The sequence below is a fragment of the Capricornis sumatraensis genome, chromosome 5 (assembly GCF_032405125.1).
Source record: "Capricornis sumatraensis isolate serow.1 chromosome 5, serow.2, whole genome shotgun sequence".
NCBI lineage: Eukaryota > Metazoa > Chordata > Mammalia > Artiodactyla > Bovidae > Capricornis > Capricornis sumatraensis.
Window position 1 is genome coordinate 74,575,621 of NC_091073.1, and position 16,608 is coordinate 74,592,228.

Sequence of the window (16,608 nt, forward strand, 5' to 3'; positions counted from 1 at the left end):
TGGAGAGGTGGGGGAGGCTAATAGTTCAGCATACTGACTTGAGTTTGGCTAGAGTCTGATCAATTTGTAATTTAATACTATTGCTGTCCTATTTGCTGGATATTAACCTGTATTTTTGAATGTGGGTATTTTAGAGAACTATAAATTTGCTTAGAATTTATAAACGGCAAAAGTGAACACTTTATAAAATCAAATATAAAGTTTATTTCCACAGAAAAAGCTATATAAGTTAAGGATTCATAAAAATTAAGCTAAAAGGCTCTTGAAAAGTCACTAAACTTCAGTGCTAAGTGAACAAACCTTGAGTAAAACATGTTTTGAAATCATTGCATCCAGTGTTTGCTTCTTTTTAAAAGACCATCTTAAGAGATGGCTACTAAAGTAGGCTCTTTCCATGTCACACTGTACATACTATTAGGACTTCATGAAGTTGTGGCTTCTGCCCCAGGTCTGACACTGATACCTAAACTTGTCCACATAAGCTTGAAAACAGTTTTAACTGAGTGATTCAAGTTGTAGTACTTAAAAGCTAACACGAGCTAAACTTGGAAGCAGATTTGTGAGCCTGTATCAGTTTCTAACTGCTTTTATGTATATTGGTGTAATCCATCTTCAATTTTTTCTCTCATTTTTTCGTTTTCCCTTTTGGTTTTCCTTTTTCTGGCCTGGGATCATTAATTCCTTGGGTACAATCACAACACTTCCATCGTGGGTGCACTGAAGAGCATACTGGTTTGGACTGACTGGTCTACCTTGATCATCTCTTAACCTACTAAAAACATCACGATAGAGGTGGTGCAGTTTCTGTTTCATTATGTTTATAGCTTTGTGACACTGGGATTGCTCTCTTTTAAGGGTTTCCTTCTTTGCTTGCAAGCTACATACATCATCTTCCAGATTCAAAATTACATCCAGTTTACGCTTTCGGCAGTTCTGAGCAGCAACTTTATTTTTCCCTCTTCGTCTAATGTCACGGATGAGCGACACTTGTAAATCTGTTAGATAGTGCCTGCTTAACATGCTGTTGAAAGAATCTACAGGCATGCGGATAATTTCATCCACAGAAAAAGGGATATGCAAAGCTTTAGCACGTCGTTCATCACGGCTTAAGTTTCTGTCTGTGTCATTCAGGTATCTACTTATTTTCTGTGACTTCCCAGGCATTGAAAAAGATTCTGAAGTGGATTCTAGTGCACTTGGCTGTGAGTGGTAAGTGTGGTTATGTGATACATGTTGAAATGCAAGGTCCCCATGAAAATGAGAATCATTTCTGTCATTGATGTAACACAGCTTACTGGGCTCTGGATAGTATCCTCCTACAGCCCCTTGTAGGTCATGGTGGGAGAGGTCACTGCTAGAACTTGTAGCACCTTCACATATAGAGTGAGAAGAATTAGACTTGATAACAGAGATGCTATTGTTACTTGAGTCTAAGGAAAGCCCAGAATCATAACCTGTTTCTTCAAGCAGCCAAGAAACTTCCATTGGCTCAAAACCTGTGGCCAAAGACATTAAGTTTGTCTCATCAAGTATGTTTATATCAAGGTCATACAGATGGTCTTGGCTCAGATTCCTCATCTGATTGTCAACAAATGGAAGAAATCCTGTCAAATTAGTTCCAGGAAGGGTCTGTTCAGTGTTGGTAGTAGGAGAATTTAACTGTAGAATTTGTTCTTGTGGCTGTGAAGTCCTTGCTGCTGGATCCCTTCTAAATGTATTGTCAGAACATAGTAACATGGCCTCGTGGAGACTTACATCATGACTTACAGCTTGGCTAAAATTTACATTATAATGTGTGGGGGAATTCATGCCATCATTGATACTTCTGGGGAGAGGAGGAATATCTCCCAGTGAGACTCCCTGAAAAAGGAGAGGAAAAGTGCTGTAAATAAAACTATTTCAACACCAGTTCTAATACACAAAGCACTACTTCTGGTTCTCTTTTTTAACTCCTCTATACAAATAAGGATATGCTGTTGGCTATGAATAACTTCTCTTAAATGCAGGCAACTGGCTGTACAATGTGAGCTCAAATGAGACTATTGTACAGTGGGGGAACGATTAGGTCTTTGAACATCACAGAAGATTTTAAAATAGATTGTCAATATAAAAGCTGGTCTTGAATATTATCTTCCTGTTATTACTTATCCTAGCTGTTTATAAGCTAAGCTAAATCCACCCTGTGGACTGTCATGGGAGTACAGTGCTACCAGAGACTAAGGTGTGCCTTACTTTGTCAAGTCTGTACTGTTGTATTGATTTAACATGGGTTTTATGAATTTGATTATACTTTGTGATTATTTGGAAGGGGGGAACAATGTATGGAGGAGCCTGGCGAGCTACAGTCCATGGGGTTGTAATGCGCTGCTGCTGCTGCTGCTAAGTCACATCAGTCGTGTCCGACTCTGTGCGACCCCATAGATGGCAGCCCACTAGGCGGCTCTGTCTCTGGGATTCTCCAGGCAAGAGTACTGGAGTGGGGTGCCATTGCCTTCTCCTGTAATGCACTAGGAACCATTAAGTATTAAAGCTGTATATCCCAGATAAAAATGTTAACATTTACTCACAAAGAGGTCAGTGCAGATATTTTCCTGCAAGGGTAAAAGCCAAGTTTCTAATTACCTCCAGTAGATTTTCAGGCTGCGATGAAAGCAATTGAAACAAGTCTTCCAGAGAGAAAAATGCATCTGTTCCATTTTGATATCTCTGTAGAAAAAGTCATTTAAATTAAAAGGTTAAAAGTGGTTGCCTGGGACTTTTAGACAATCTAGAAAGGATAACCAAGTCATATCCAAGCTGAATTTATCTTTATTTTGGAATTTTTATAGTTCCTTTTTTAGTACTGTATTTTAATATCCTGCTTTCAACATTTAACTCAACTCTTCCTCCATTCTTGCTCTAATAATTTTCCATCATTTTTTTGGCTTGTGTTCTTAGTTCCACATTATTTTGTCCCTCCCCAGCCAACCTTCCAGAGTGATTGAGAGGATATTGTAATTTTCAGTCAAACATGTATTTAGAGTTACCAAGATTTATCAATCTCTTTATTCGCTATTGTTTCATTAAGTTTCTTGTTAAAAATGATTTCATAGTTTTCTAGAGTGGCTTCATGAACTCTTTAGTCTTTGTAATTTGGAATTATTTTGCCTTCATGCTTAGGTCAGGCTTAATATTTACCCTCAGCACTGTCTTGTGGCATTTAGTTATAAAATGACAGACCTATAGTAAACTAATCTTCCCCCTCCCCCTTCTGTTCAGTTGTTCAGTCGTGTCCGACTCTTTGCGACCCCGTGGACTGCAGCATGCCAGGCCTCCCAGCCCATCGCCAATTCCTGGAGTTTACTCAAACTCATGTCCATTGAGCCGGGGAGGCCATCTAGCCATCTCCTCTGTTGTCCTCTTACCCTGCCTTCAATCTTTGCCAGCACCAGGATCTTTTCAAATTAGTTAGTTCTTGGCATCAGGTGGCCAAAGTTTTGGGGTTTCAGCTCGAGCATCAGTCCTTCCAATGAATATTCAGGACTGATCTTTAGGATGGACTCGTTGGATCTCCTTGCAGTCCAAGGGACACTCAAGAGTCTTCTTTAACACCACAGTTCAAAAGTATCAATTCTTCAGTGCTCAGCCTTCTTCACAGTCCAACTCACATCCATACATGACTACTGGAAAAACCATAGCTTTAACTAGATGGACGTTTGTTGGCAAAGTTACATCTCTGCTTTTTAATACGCTGTCTAAGTTGGTCATAACTTTCCTTCCAAAGAGTAAGTGTCTTTTAATTTCATGGCTACAGTCAACATCTGCAGTGATTTTGGAGCCCCAAAAAATAAAAGCCACTGTTTCCCCATCTATTTGCCATGAAGTGATGGGACCAGATGCCATGATCTTAGTTTTATGAATGTTGAGTTTTAAACCAGCTTTTTCCACTCTCTTTCATTAAGAGATTCTTATTTCTCCCGGCAATCTTGATTTCAGTTTGTGCTTCATCCAGCCCAGCGTTTCTCATGATGTACTCTGCATATAAGTTAAATAAGCAGGGGGACAATATATAGCTTTGATGCACTCCTTTCTGTATTTGGAACCAGTCTGCTGATCCATGTCCTGTTCTAACTTGCTTCCTGGCCTGCATACTGATTTCTCAAGAGGCAGGTCAGGTGGTCTGGTATTCCCATCTCTTTCAGAATTTTTCACAGTTTGTTGTGATCCACACCGTTAAAGGCTTTGATCCAATCAATAAAGCAGAAGTAGATGTTTTTCTGGAATTCTCTTGCTTTTTTGATCTAAGGAATGTAGGCAATTTGATCTCTGGTTCCTCTGCCTTTTCTAAAACCAGCTTGAACATCTGGAAGTTCACAGTTCACATATTGCTGAAGCCTGGCTTGGAGAATTTTAAGCATTATTTTACTAGCGTGTGAGATGAGTGCAACTGTGCGGTAGTTTGCGCATTCTTTTGCATTGCCTTTCTTTGGGATTGGCATGAAGACTGACTTTTTCCAGTCCTGTGGCCACTGCTGAGTTTTCCAAATTTGCTGGTATATTGAGGGTAGCACTTTCACAGCATCATCTTTTAGGATTTGAAATAGCTCAGCTGGAATTACATCACCTCCACTAACTGTTCATAGCGATGCTTCCTAAGGTCTGACTTTATACTCCAGGATGTCTGGCATTAGATGAGTGATAACACCATTGTGGTTATCTAGGTCATGACTGTCTTTTCTGTATGGTTCTTCTGTGTATTATTGCCATCTTAATATCTTCTGCTTCTGTTAGGGCCATACCATTTCATGCCCATCTTTGCATGAAATGTCCCCTTGGTATCTCTGATTTTCTTGAAGAGATCTCTGGTCTTTCCCATTCTGTTGTTTCCCTCTATTTCTTTGCATTGATCAGAAGGCTTTCTTATCTCCTTGCTATTCTTTGGAACTCTGCATTCAAATGGGTATATCATTTCTTTTATCCTCTGCCTTTCGTGTCTCTCTTTGTCAGCTATCTGTAAGGCCTCCTCAGACCACCATTTTGCCTTTTTGCTTTTCTTGGGGATGGTCTTGATCACTGCCTCCTACACAATGTCATGAACCTCCATCCATAGTTCTTCAGGCACTCTTATCAGATCTAATCCCTTGAATCTATTTGTCACTTCCACTGTATAATCGGATTTGATTTAGGTCATACCTGAATGGTCTAGTGGTTTCCCTTACTTCAGCTTAAGTCTGAAGTTGGCAATAAGGAGTTCATGATCTGAGCCACAGTCAGCTCCAGTCTTGCTTTTGCTGACTGTATAGAGCTTCTCCATCTTTGACTGCAAAGAATATAATCTGTTTGATTTTGGTGTTGACCATCTGGTGATGTCCATGTGTAGAGTCTTCTCTTGTGTTGTTGGAAGAGGGTGTTTGCTATGACCAGTGTGTTCTCTTGGCAAAACACTATTAGCCTTTGCCCTGCTTCATTCTGTACTCCAAGGCCAAATTTGCTTGTTACTCCAGGCATTTCTTGACTTCCTACTTTTGAATTCCAGTCCCCTATAATGAAAAGGACATATTTTTTTCTTTTTTTGGTGTTCTAGGTCTTATAGGTCTTCATAGAACTGTTCAACTTCAGCTTCTCCAGCATTACTGCTTGGGGCATAGACTTGGATCACTGTGATAGTGAATGGTTTACCTTGAACATGAACAGAGATCATTCTGTCATTTTTGAGCTTGCATCCATGTACTGCATTTCAGACTCTTGTTGACTATGATGGCTACTCCATTTCTTCTAAGGTATTCTTGCCCACAGTAGTAGGTATAATAGTCATCTGAGTTAAATTCACCCATTTCCCCCCTTGGGTAGTTTTATTTTCTTAGTTTTTGTTGTCCTGTCATTTCACTGTGATAGGTCTGGGACTTAATTTTTTATTTACTCTGCTTGGGATTCTGTGTATCCCTTTAATCTGAGTCATAAGGTCATTTTAATTTTGGAAATATTTTGGCATAAACTTTGAATACTGCTGCTTCATACTTCCCAGTCTCTCCTAGGACTTCTATTAGCAGTAATTTCGATTTTCTTATTCTATCATTGTCTTTTATTTTTAATGCAAAAGCTCATCTTTGAGAGCTGTTTTCTATAGGAATGCCACTTACCAAGTGTTTACCAACTCAGTTTTATATTTTTCTCTTCAAGGACCAGTTTTTCTATCACTTTCTACACCTTTTCTTGACTCAAGATTCCTGACCGTGATGGTAGTCTGAATCCACAACACGTGGTGGTCTGATTTCTGAAAGTTGGATGGACAGCTTCCTTGCTCTGTCTCCTAGCTCATGGCTAGAAGTGTCCTAGCTGTCATTTCCTAAACTAGAAGAGCCTTTATTAAAGCAGGGAATTCAGGTACCCACAGGCATGGACTTGTGATCTACTGAACCCCAGCCTCTGTCATGGCATCTGGATAGCTTCAGCTTTTGTGCCTGATTTGAAGATAGTATCCATTATGCCTCATCCAGGATTTCTGTATCTGGTGTGTCAAAGGAGTGTCTTTATATGTTAGTAAATTCACATTCATGACTTGTGCTGTGTGTAACTCCCACCCATAACTTTTTACTCAAAGAGTTTTCTTTTTTGAAGATTCAGATCAGCTGTACTGATTTTGTGGTGGTGGTGTTCACTCAGTCATGTCCAACTCTGTGTCCCCACGGACTTTAGCACGCCAGGCCTCCCAGCCCATCGCCAACTCCGAGTTTACTCAAACTCATGTCCATTGAATCAATGATGTCATCCAACCAATTCATCCTCTTGTCTCCTTCTGCTTCTGCCTTCACTCTTTCCCAGCATCAGGGTCTTTTCAAATGAGTCAGTTCTTCACATCAGGTGGCCAAACTATTGGAGCTTCAGCATCAGTCCTTCCAATGAATATTCAGGACTGATCTCCTTTAGGATGGACTGGTTGGATCTCCTTGCAGTCCAAGCGACTCATAAGAGTCTTCTCCAACACCACAGTTCAAAAGCATCAATTTTTCAGCACTCAGCCTTCTTTATGGTCCAACTTACACATCCATACATGACTACTGGAAAAACCATAGCTTTGACTAGACAGACCTTTGCTGGCAAATGTCTGCTTTAATACGTGGTGTAGGTTTGTTGTAGCTTTTCTTCCAAGGACCAAGCGTCTTTTAATATCATGATGTTGTGTATGTGGTACAAATACTTGGGTATGCCATGTTTTCAAGGCTTTCTGTGTGTCTCTGGATACTGTAAGACATATTTAAGATAAGCTGGTGGATAGTGTTTCTTGTTCTGGAAATTACACATCCTTAGTGGGTATCAAACTTCTTCATCAATTGGTGAAGATTTTAAATGATATTTTAAATGATACTAAGAAAGATATTAAGAAATTTCAGAAACTTGATTCATTCGTCCTGGCCAACCATTGACTAAATTTTACCTGATGGTCACAAGTGTGAGAACGGGTAACATCACCACAAATCTATATTCATTCCTGAGAAAACAACCCTTAATTATGGGTAAATAACATTGTTTGCAGAAAAGAAAGCCTTAATATTTAGAACATGGAAATATGGGTATAAAGATCATTCTCTTTAAAGTGAATTATGGACTGATCCTTCAGGCTATTCAAAGAAATATCTGTCTCATTAGAGCTTTTTTACCTGTTTTTTTCCTCTTCAGTGCCCGTCGATGGAGGCCTGAGGAGCTAACCCCTTAAAATCAGCATTCTGGTTGATTCCGCAGGAGATGGGAAGATGGAAGGAAGAAGTGACAGGGTCCCTTAAACACCCATTATCTCACTATTACCACATTACCACCTCTTATGTCCACTCTCACTGAGCTGTATTTTTCCCCAGGTTCCTTTCTGCTGTGAGGGTGGTTTTGGGTTCAGGTAGTTGCTAGTCTACAGGGGTCTCCCTATTTCTTGGTATTGTCCTTAAGCCTGCCCTTACTTCCATTACAAAGAAAATCCCCTCACTTCTCTTCAGAATCCCATGGGCCTGTACCTTTTACTTGAGGGCCTAAATGACTGCAGTCATACATCTTCACATAAAAGTCCTTCCTAATCAGTTCTGTTTTTGGCCAATAAATCACTGTATTTTGAACAGAGGTTACTAGAAATGTTAAAAAAAAAATATGGACACATTTTCTACCTTTAAAAATATGCAACAATACATAAATTCAACTTGTCTTTAGTGAGAAAAATGTGTCTTCAGACCAGTTAACCTGTATATATTTGTGTATTTAGTTTTCATTAATAGCAGTCTAGGCTTGCAGTGCAGCTGAAAGGAAGTCACTGTTAATGAGTAAATTATGTCAGTCATCCTAAACATTCTCAAATGCCAGTGATTCAATGTGGCCACAGATAACTCCTTTCTGCTTTGTTAGAAGCTCCTACAAGAAGTGTAATTTAAACACAAAACAGAAACATGGACCTAGAAAAATGTAGCTGAGTCTGGTAATTAAGAACCAAGGCACAAATTCCACACTGTTAAGTGATTGTGTTTCTAGACAGTTTTGTCCAAACTGATGTCTGTCTGCAGTTAAATATTTTAAATTCTCCAAGGAAGCTAAATAGTGAGTGCCTGTTACCTAGCAGTGAGTGAGTTACTATAGGCAGTTCAAAAAAGGAGAAAATAAGGTCCTACTTTTCTGGGAAGCCTTGTGAAGGGGTATAATTGCAAAGACAAACCCAGGAAAAAAATGAATCAACAGCATGAATGAAGTGGCAGTAAGACCAGTCTGAGGACATCTTTCGCCTCAGAAAAGATGGTCTGTGAGGCACTCAGTAAAGTGGTCTGAAATGTCTCCTTCAAAACAGACATGGTTATTTCAGTACTCACTGGCACTGATGTGACAATCCTCTGGCATTTGTGTGTGCGCGCGCACATGCGCATAAGGAGGTGGTGAAGCCACATAGCGAGTACACAGATTACAAAGGAGCACTTGGCCTGGGGAGAATACCCGTGTGTAAAAGCAGGCAGCTGGGCACACCTCTGCATGTTACAGCGAAATGCCAGGCTACAGTGGGACCTCATTTAACTGCAGCTCATAAAAGGGTTGAATAGCCTGAGGTAAAGTGAAAATGGGAAGGGGTTCCTTGGGGGTGAACTCCACATCATCTAAAGACTAGCTAACAAGGACTCAAAGAGACCACTTAGAAACATGGTGTGTTGAGGGAATACAACAGATGAGCATCCAGAGCTTGCCTGAAAAATAAGGGCAAGGGGCCAAGCATGGGCTGCAACTAGAGAAATGACTGACAAAGGAGGTGAGGTGCAGCTTTCCAGGACCAGCAGGTGCTTGAGAGGCCACTTGAGGTGGAGGTGCATGTGTCCTTGAGAAGGACAGTGAGAGACTTCCAGCTGTAGGGGACTCCAGTAGGGGTCTCCAAAGAACCTGCAAAATCAGAGTGCCTAACCAACAGAGAAGTGGTTTTAAATATATTCTGCGGTCCAGGGAAACCAGTTTCAGACTGGCAACAGTCAAGGAACACCTTTTTTGAGCTCTTACCACCCATCACACCCTCAGCTTCAGAGAAGATGGCTGAACAAACAAGGGAGGAAGAACTGGGGAAACCCAAGAAGCAGGCCACACACACCCTTTTCCTCCCCGCCAGGCTTTGAGGTTGCAGCAGGGATAAGAGTGGGGAAACTACAGACTTGTTGAGAATTTACACTGGTTCTGTCTACCAACTGGCTGCACTGGGATGAGCAGAGAGGTTTTTGGTCTGATTATCTAGCATATGGCCTGTCCTAGATTTCACCCAGCATGCAGGGAAGAACTAGTTCCCTAAAACAGGTTAGAACAGGCTGGAGGAGAGGGGGAGTGGTGGGTGAACAGAGGGAGCAGAACTGTTTTCAGGCTTCATTCTGCCAATCATGTTATATTCAGGGTGATGTTAGAAAGTCAAGGCTGCAGTGATGATGGGCTGCCTGAGAAGGGCCAAGGCATAGTACTCTTTACCCTCCATGGGTGTTCAAGGCACAGCCCCAAATTCCACCTGGGGCAGTGCAGGGCGGGGAGCCCCATCAGGGCAAGACCTGCAAGGGTGCCACCTGCCAGGGGAAGTACCAAGTGGTTAAAGCTCTCTGGAATTCCAGACCTGTCACTGCTGAGTAGAACCCAGATTAGGTCCCATGTTAAAGAAGGAAGGAGTTCAGCCTGGCTCCTGGAGTTCACCTTTCTCCACTCTCTCCGCTATTCATGAGTGTGGTTATTAGTTGCAAGGAGTCAGTGAGGCTATCCAACTCCACCTAGGCCAAAGATGCAAAGTGAGCATGGTGCACCAGGAGAATGAGCGAGGATGTGAGCCCAAGTTCCAACCGGATTCAGGGTGATGTCCCTGTAGGGCCCTGTCCTTACTTTCCCAGACCTAGCCAACCTGTCTACTACTTCTGAAAGTGGCTGGTCTTGATCGAAGATTCCAGGGTTCAGGATGCCAGCCATCTCTACATCCCTTGCAAACACAACTAAACCTGCTAGCAGGTTTCTAGACGGGTGAGTGAGAGTTTAACCAGATATAATGGTCTATGGCTGATTCCTTTCTAAACCAAATAACCACATCCACAATTTTAAAAAATATGTATTTTCATATATCAAATTTACTTCTAGTAAGGCACACATATAAAATCCATTCTCAACACAAATTGTCAAAAGTCCTAAAATCTACCTTAAAGCCAAAATAGTATGGTTGGAATATTCCGACATGCTTACCTCACTTCTAGACTCAGTGGTTTTTTCTGCCTCCCAGGCAGGCTTATCTGCTACTTTATTTTCATCTTCGTTCTTCTGCTGTAGTGATTTTTCCTTCTGGGTTGATGATCTTTGCTCATTTTCTTCATGCTGGGGACTGTGACTCACACCTCTTAATACCTCATTCTCCTATAAAAAGGACCAACCCCAAACTGTGCTAAGTACAAATCCACACTTTATTAAATAAGTAAAATCTTTAAAACTGTTTTGTACTTACTGCTCAGTGATCAGGAAAAAGGAAAACCCACAAGTCTAAAGCTAAGACTGACATTTCATTATTTTGGTATCAAAGAAACATTTTAATTCTGAAACAAAGGTCAGTTTTGTGTCCTGTCCTTTTCAAAAACTCACTGTGAGACAGGCTGTTCTGATCTGGATAATGTAAATTATTTGCATTTATAAACCCCCTGACTTCAAGGAGGGTAAAGAGAGTTGACTTCATTTTATACATTTCTATACTGTTTGAATGTTTTACCACAAACATGTATTTCTTTTACAATCAGGAAAAAGGTAAATAAATTTTTATTTTGAAAAAAATTTAATGATAAAAGCTTAAACTAACATCTCCATTGATATTTTCAACTATGCTTATTTATACAGATGAGTCCTTCACCTTTAACTTAGGAGACAGATAATTAAAAGGAGACAGATAATTAAAAGGCTAGAGAATTCTTCTGAACATTCAAACAGTTGCCATTTAGCATATAATATATATTCGGATACTTCCAATTACATTAAAAATTCTCTGTATACTGTTTCCCCACTAAGCTCAGTCGTGTCCAACTCTATGCGACTCCATGAACTGTCACCTGAGGGACTGTCGCCTAACAGGCTCCTCAGGCGACAGTCCATGGAGTTTTTCAGGCAAGAGTACTGGAGTGGGTTGCCATTTCCTTCTCCAGGGGATCTTCCCGACCCAGGGATTGAACCTGGGTCTCCTGCATTGCAAGCAGACGCTTTACCATCTGAGCCACAGGGAAGCCCAATGGCCCAATAACATCAAGGCCTCTTAAATTCTTTCCAAGGATCTGTTTTTAATTTCTCTCTTCCAGCAACAAAACATACTGGACTAACTCAAGGACAGCATTACTGCCCCCTACTCTAAACCATAGGAATGTTCATCTTTAAAAAGAAAACAAAAGTCAAAGAAATGTAAATACACAGATGCTAAAATAAGGAGAGAAATCAAAGCAAGAGCAGAAGAAAAAGGAGGTTAATGTGCTGATGGCCCACTTGGTTTTACTTGCCTCTCTGTTCACTGTACCAAACTCTTGACACTGTAGATGTTGGTCTTCCTACCTCAATGATCTCTTGTTCACATCCTCTATCACAAGTAGCTCGTGTGCTTCAAGACATTGCTTCTGCTACCCTGTTCTCTTTTCTGTGTCAACAATACTTCCTTGTCTACTGGATAATTCCCATCAGCCTTCGAACACACAGTAACTAACACCTACATCTGTTGGATCATCGAAAAAGAGAGTTTCAGAAAAAAATCTACTTCTGCTTTATTGACTGTGCCAAAGCCTTTGACTGTGTGGATCACAACAAACTTTGGAAAATTCTGAAAGAGATGGGAATACCAGACCACCTGACCTGCCTCTTGAGAAATCTGTATGCAGGTCAGGAAGCAACAGTTAGAATGGGACATGGAACAGCAGACTGGTTCCGGGGAAAGGAGTACATCAAGGCTGTATATTGTCACCCTGCTTATTTAACTTATACGCAGAGTACATCATGAGAAACGCTGGGCTGGAGGAAGCACAAGCTGGAATCAAGATTGCCGGGAGAAATATCAATAACCTCAGATACACACGACACCACCCTTATGGCAAAAAGTGAAAAAGAACTAAAAAGCCTCTCGAAGAAAGTGAAAGGAGAGTGGAAAAAGCTGGTTTAAAACTCAACATTCAGAAAACTAAGATCATGGCATCTGGTCCCATCATTTCATGGCAAATAGATGGGGAAACAGTGGAAACAGTGACAGACTTTACTTTTGGGGGCTCCAAAATCACTGCAGATGGTGACTGCAGCCATGAAATTAAAAGACTCTTGCTCCCTGGAAGAAAAGTTATGACCAACCTAGTCAGCATATTAAAAAGCAGAGACATTACTTTGCCAACAAAGCATCCGTCTAGTCAAAGCTATGGTTTTTCCAGTAGCCATGTATGGATGTGAGAGTTGGACTATGAGGAAGGCTGAGGGCCAAAGAATTGATGCTTTTGAACTGTGGTGTTGGAGAACTCTTGAGAGTCCCTTGGACTGCAAGGAGATCCAACCAGTCCATTCTGAAGGAGATCAGTCCTAAATATTCATTGGAGGGACTGATGCTGAAGCTGAAACTCCAATACTTTGGCCACCTGATGCTAAGAACTGACTCATTTGAAAAGACCCTGATGCTAGGAAAGACTGAAGGTGGGAGGAGAAGGGGACAACAGAGGATGAGATGGTTGGATGGCATCACCGACTCAATAGACATGAGTTTGAGTAAACTCTGGGAGTTGGCAATGGGCTGGGAGGCTTGGCGTGCTACAGTCCATGGGCTTGCAAAGAGCTGGACAAGACTGAGTGACTGAATCGAACATGTTATTGTATTTGTTTATTGTCTAATCTGTCCCACTAGAATGCAAGTTTCCTGAGGGCAGGGACTCTGCTTGATTCCTGCTGTATGCCCTCTGCCTACACCACAGCCTGGCACACAGCAGACCCTTAATAATAGCTGTTGAACAGATGAACTCCTAGATACAACATCCTGAGTTTGTATGCAATTTCTGATGAGTGAGATTCCATAGTCTTGCTCTTTTCTGCAAGTGAAACACTGATTCCCATCTAAATTCAGGGAAAAAGGGAAAAGATAAGACTGGTCATCACTCTTTTAACCTCAATCTTTTGCCAAGGTTTCTTTTGTTAAGCCTTAAGAGAATCTAATTCAAAATTCTAGATTCCTGAGGCAGTTAACTTTGTTTACAAATAAATTTGCTGCTGGTGGGCATAGGAGCGTCTAACCTCTAAATCACAGGATCTATTTTAGAACCATGAAGCAAGGTCTCCTTAGTCTGTAATATCAGAATTAATACAACACATGTAGAGAGACACATAAACTTGCAAACATGAGAATGTTATCTATAACAATACATAAATAAACAATAACAGAGGAAACCAGTGGCTAATACCTAACGAGATCAAGCCCATAAGGAAACTTTCAGTGTATGAGAGCTCGGTAACAAAAGTCTGTAAGATGCCCTGCCTTAAAACTCGGGAGAATAATGGAAGATAGAGAAATTCTGTATGACCACAAATCACATGGCAAGAAGCAGAAAACAGGTTAAAAATCCTATTGTGTCATATAATAATGGATCATAATTCAATAAATGTGTTAAATAAAAGGACCAACAAGTTCATTTCAGTATAAACAAGTAAATGAGGAAAAAGGGAAATATCTCCCTTAGAGTAGAATGCAACTAATAAATATAGAAGGAGAATGATGGAGTTAGAAATCATGAATGAATGCTGAAACTAGGGAATAAAAACTTGATGAAAAATAAAAATATTTAAGCAGCCTCAAAGTATCACCCCAGATTACTTTTTAATTACAAAGAGAAAAATAATAACCCTTTAGGAGAAACCCAGCAAACACCATCTAAACCAAGTGGTCAAATGTTATGCGGCAGCCTGAATGGGGTCACGGCGGGGGTTGGGGGAAGAATGTATGTGTATGGCTGAGTCCCTTTGCTGTTCATCTGAAACTATCACAACATCGTTAACTGGCTGCACCCCAACACAAAATAAGCTCAAAAGAAAAATAAACCAGCGGTCAAATCTATCATCACAATATGGCGATAAACCAAGATGCCTCCTGACACAATATGAAGGATACAATACCATTTCTGTGGTGTTCATAATCTCAATGTAATGAGGAAACATCAGACAATTCAAAATTGGGAGCCACTTTACAAAATAACTGGTTGATATTCTTCCAAAATCTAAAGGTCAAGAACTGAAAGAACTTTTCCATCTTAAAGGTGATTTAAGAGATTTGACAGTAAATGCAACATGTACTCCTGGGTTAGATGCAGACTCAGGAGAAAAAGTAGTTACACAGGATATTACTAGGGCAATAGATGAAATCTGAGTATGGACAATAGATTATAGTCTTAGATTCATGTTAAATTTTCCTGATTCTGGTTAACTGGTTATAGACCATACTAGGAAGTCCTATACATAATGGCTGCAATTCTTTCTTAGATGTTTCAGAATGAAAGAAATGTATGTGTATATAGATGTAATTATAAACAGGTAACTCAAATGGGGCCAAATGTAAACAACAGACAAATCTGAGTAAAGGATATATACTTTTTTTAAAGTTTGAAATTATATCTAACTAAAGTTATCCCCTAAAATTCCTACATGGCAAACTCATTTTGTCCAAGGCAACCACAGAAGGTAATCTCAGAAAAACTATTCTTCCATTATAATTCCTGTTAATCTGTATTTTTCCCCAAAAAATATATACAGTCATGTCAATTGGTTTACTGTTTTTCACCTCTTCCTTCTCACAATTTAAATTGATTTCATTTTCTCGTCTCATTGCTTTGCTCATACTTTCAGAATACTGCTCAATAATGATGATGATATCGGATGTAAAGGAAAACAGTGTCGTCCCTCCACTCTCCATGGTCTACTATTTCACTTCTGACACCCGATGTGTGGGCTGTTCATACACCTAGCAGTTCTGTGACACCACCTTTGTGTTCTATAACTTAATTCAGTTCTGACACTACCTACCTAGAGGCAGCATCAGATCCCACAGGTTAAAGGCTCAGTCTCAAAACTGCTCTCTCTCTCCCTCCAGAGGTCAGTTCCAAGTCTAGGTGGTTACCTGTGCTTCCCACCAAGTGCCTATAAATTAAAGGTCCCCATAACCCTCCTCCTCCTCTGGTGTGATTAGTTTGCTAGAGTGGCTCACAGATCTCAGGAAAACATTTTACTCACTAGATTACCATTTTATTACAAAAGGACACAACTCAGAAACAAACAGATGCCTAAAAGCAAGGACTGTGGAAAGGTCATAAGTTGTCATGCCCTGCACCACTCTCCCAGCACCTCCATGTGGTCACCAACCTGGAATATCTCCAAAGTCCTCCTTCTGGCTTTTTATGGAGGAATCACTACACAAGCATGGTTGATTGATCATTGGCTGTTAGTGACTAAACTCAATCTACAGCTGCCCTCCCTTCCCCGGAGGTCTGGGTGGGAGGGTGGGGGATTTAAAGTTCTAATCCTCTCATCATGTGATTGGTTCCCCTGGCAACAGCCCCCATCTTTAGGGGGATTTCCCAAAGCTACCTCATCAACAGAATGAAGGGACTTCCCTGGTGGTTCAGTGGCTAATACTCCACAATCCCAATGCAAAGGGCTCAGGTTCAATCTACGGTCAGGGAACTAGATCCCACATGCTGCAATTAAGACCTGGCACAGCCAAATAAATATTAAAAAAAAAAACAAAAAACAACCCTGTAAGTCAGGTGTGGTTAGAAGGGGCATGTTATAAATAGGAAAAGCTTCCTTTCACCTTCAGGGCTCTGGAACTATTTCAGGAACTGAGGACTGAGAGACCAAATATTGTAATAAAAGATGCTCCCATCACTCTCATGCTTAGGTCTCATGCCAAGGTCTTTGGGAGCTCTGCAACATAGGGGTCAGGGGTGGGGGCAGATGAGGACTAAATACATATTACATCACATTGTCACCTGCCATTCTTATTTTTTACTCATAATGTTTCATCAATAAGGATATCATGCAGCTTTCCTTATTCATTCACTCATTCAATCAATACATATTAAATGCCAAATAGTATACTGGATGCTGGGGATACAACAG

General features: G+C 40.6%; 1 protein-coding gene across 1 annotated transcript in view; it reads right to left on the minus strand.

The window, feature by feature from the left end:
- Positions 1-248: 248 nt before the first annotated feature.
- Positions 249-16,608, minus strand: part of NFE2L3 (NFE2 like bZIP transcription factor 3) — a 31,275-nt gene continuing 14,915 nt past the window's right edge. Inside the window, exons 2-4 of the mRNA XM_068973005.1 lie at positions 10,693-10,860; positions 2,623-2,706; positions 249-1,860 (exon numbers count right to left, since the gene is read on the minus strand). Of these exons, the coding sequence (XP_068829106.1) occupies positions 613-1,860; positions 2,623-2,706; positions 10,693-10,860 (1,500 nt within the window). The 3' untranslated portion in view covers positions 249-612. The remainder of the gene's footprint in view (positions 1,861-2,622; positions 2,707-10,692; positions 10,861-16,608) is intronic.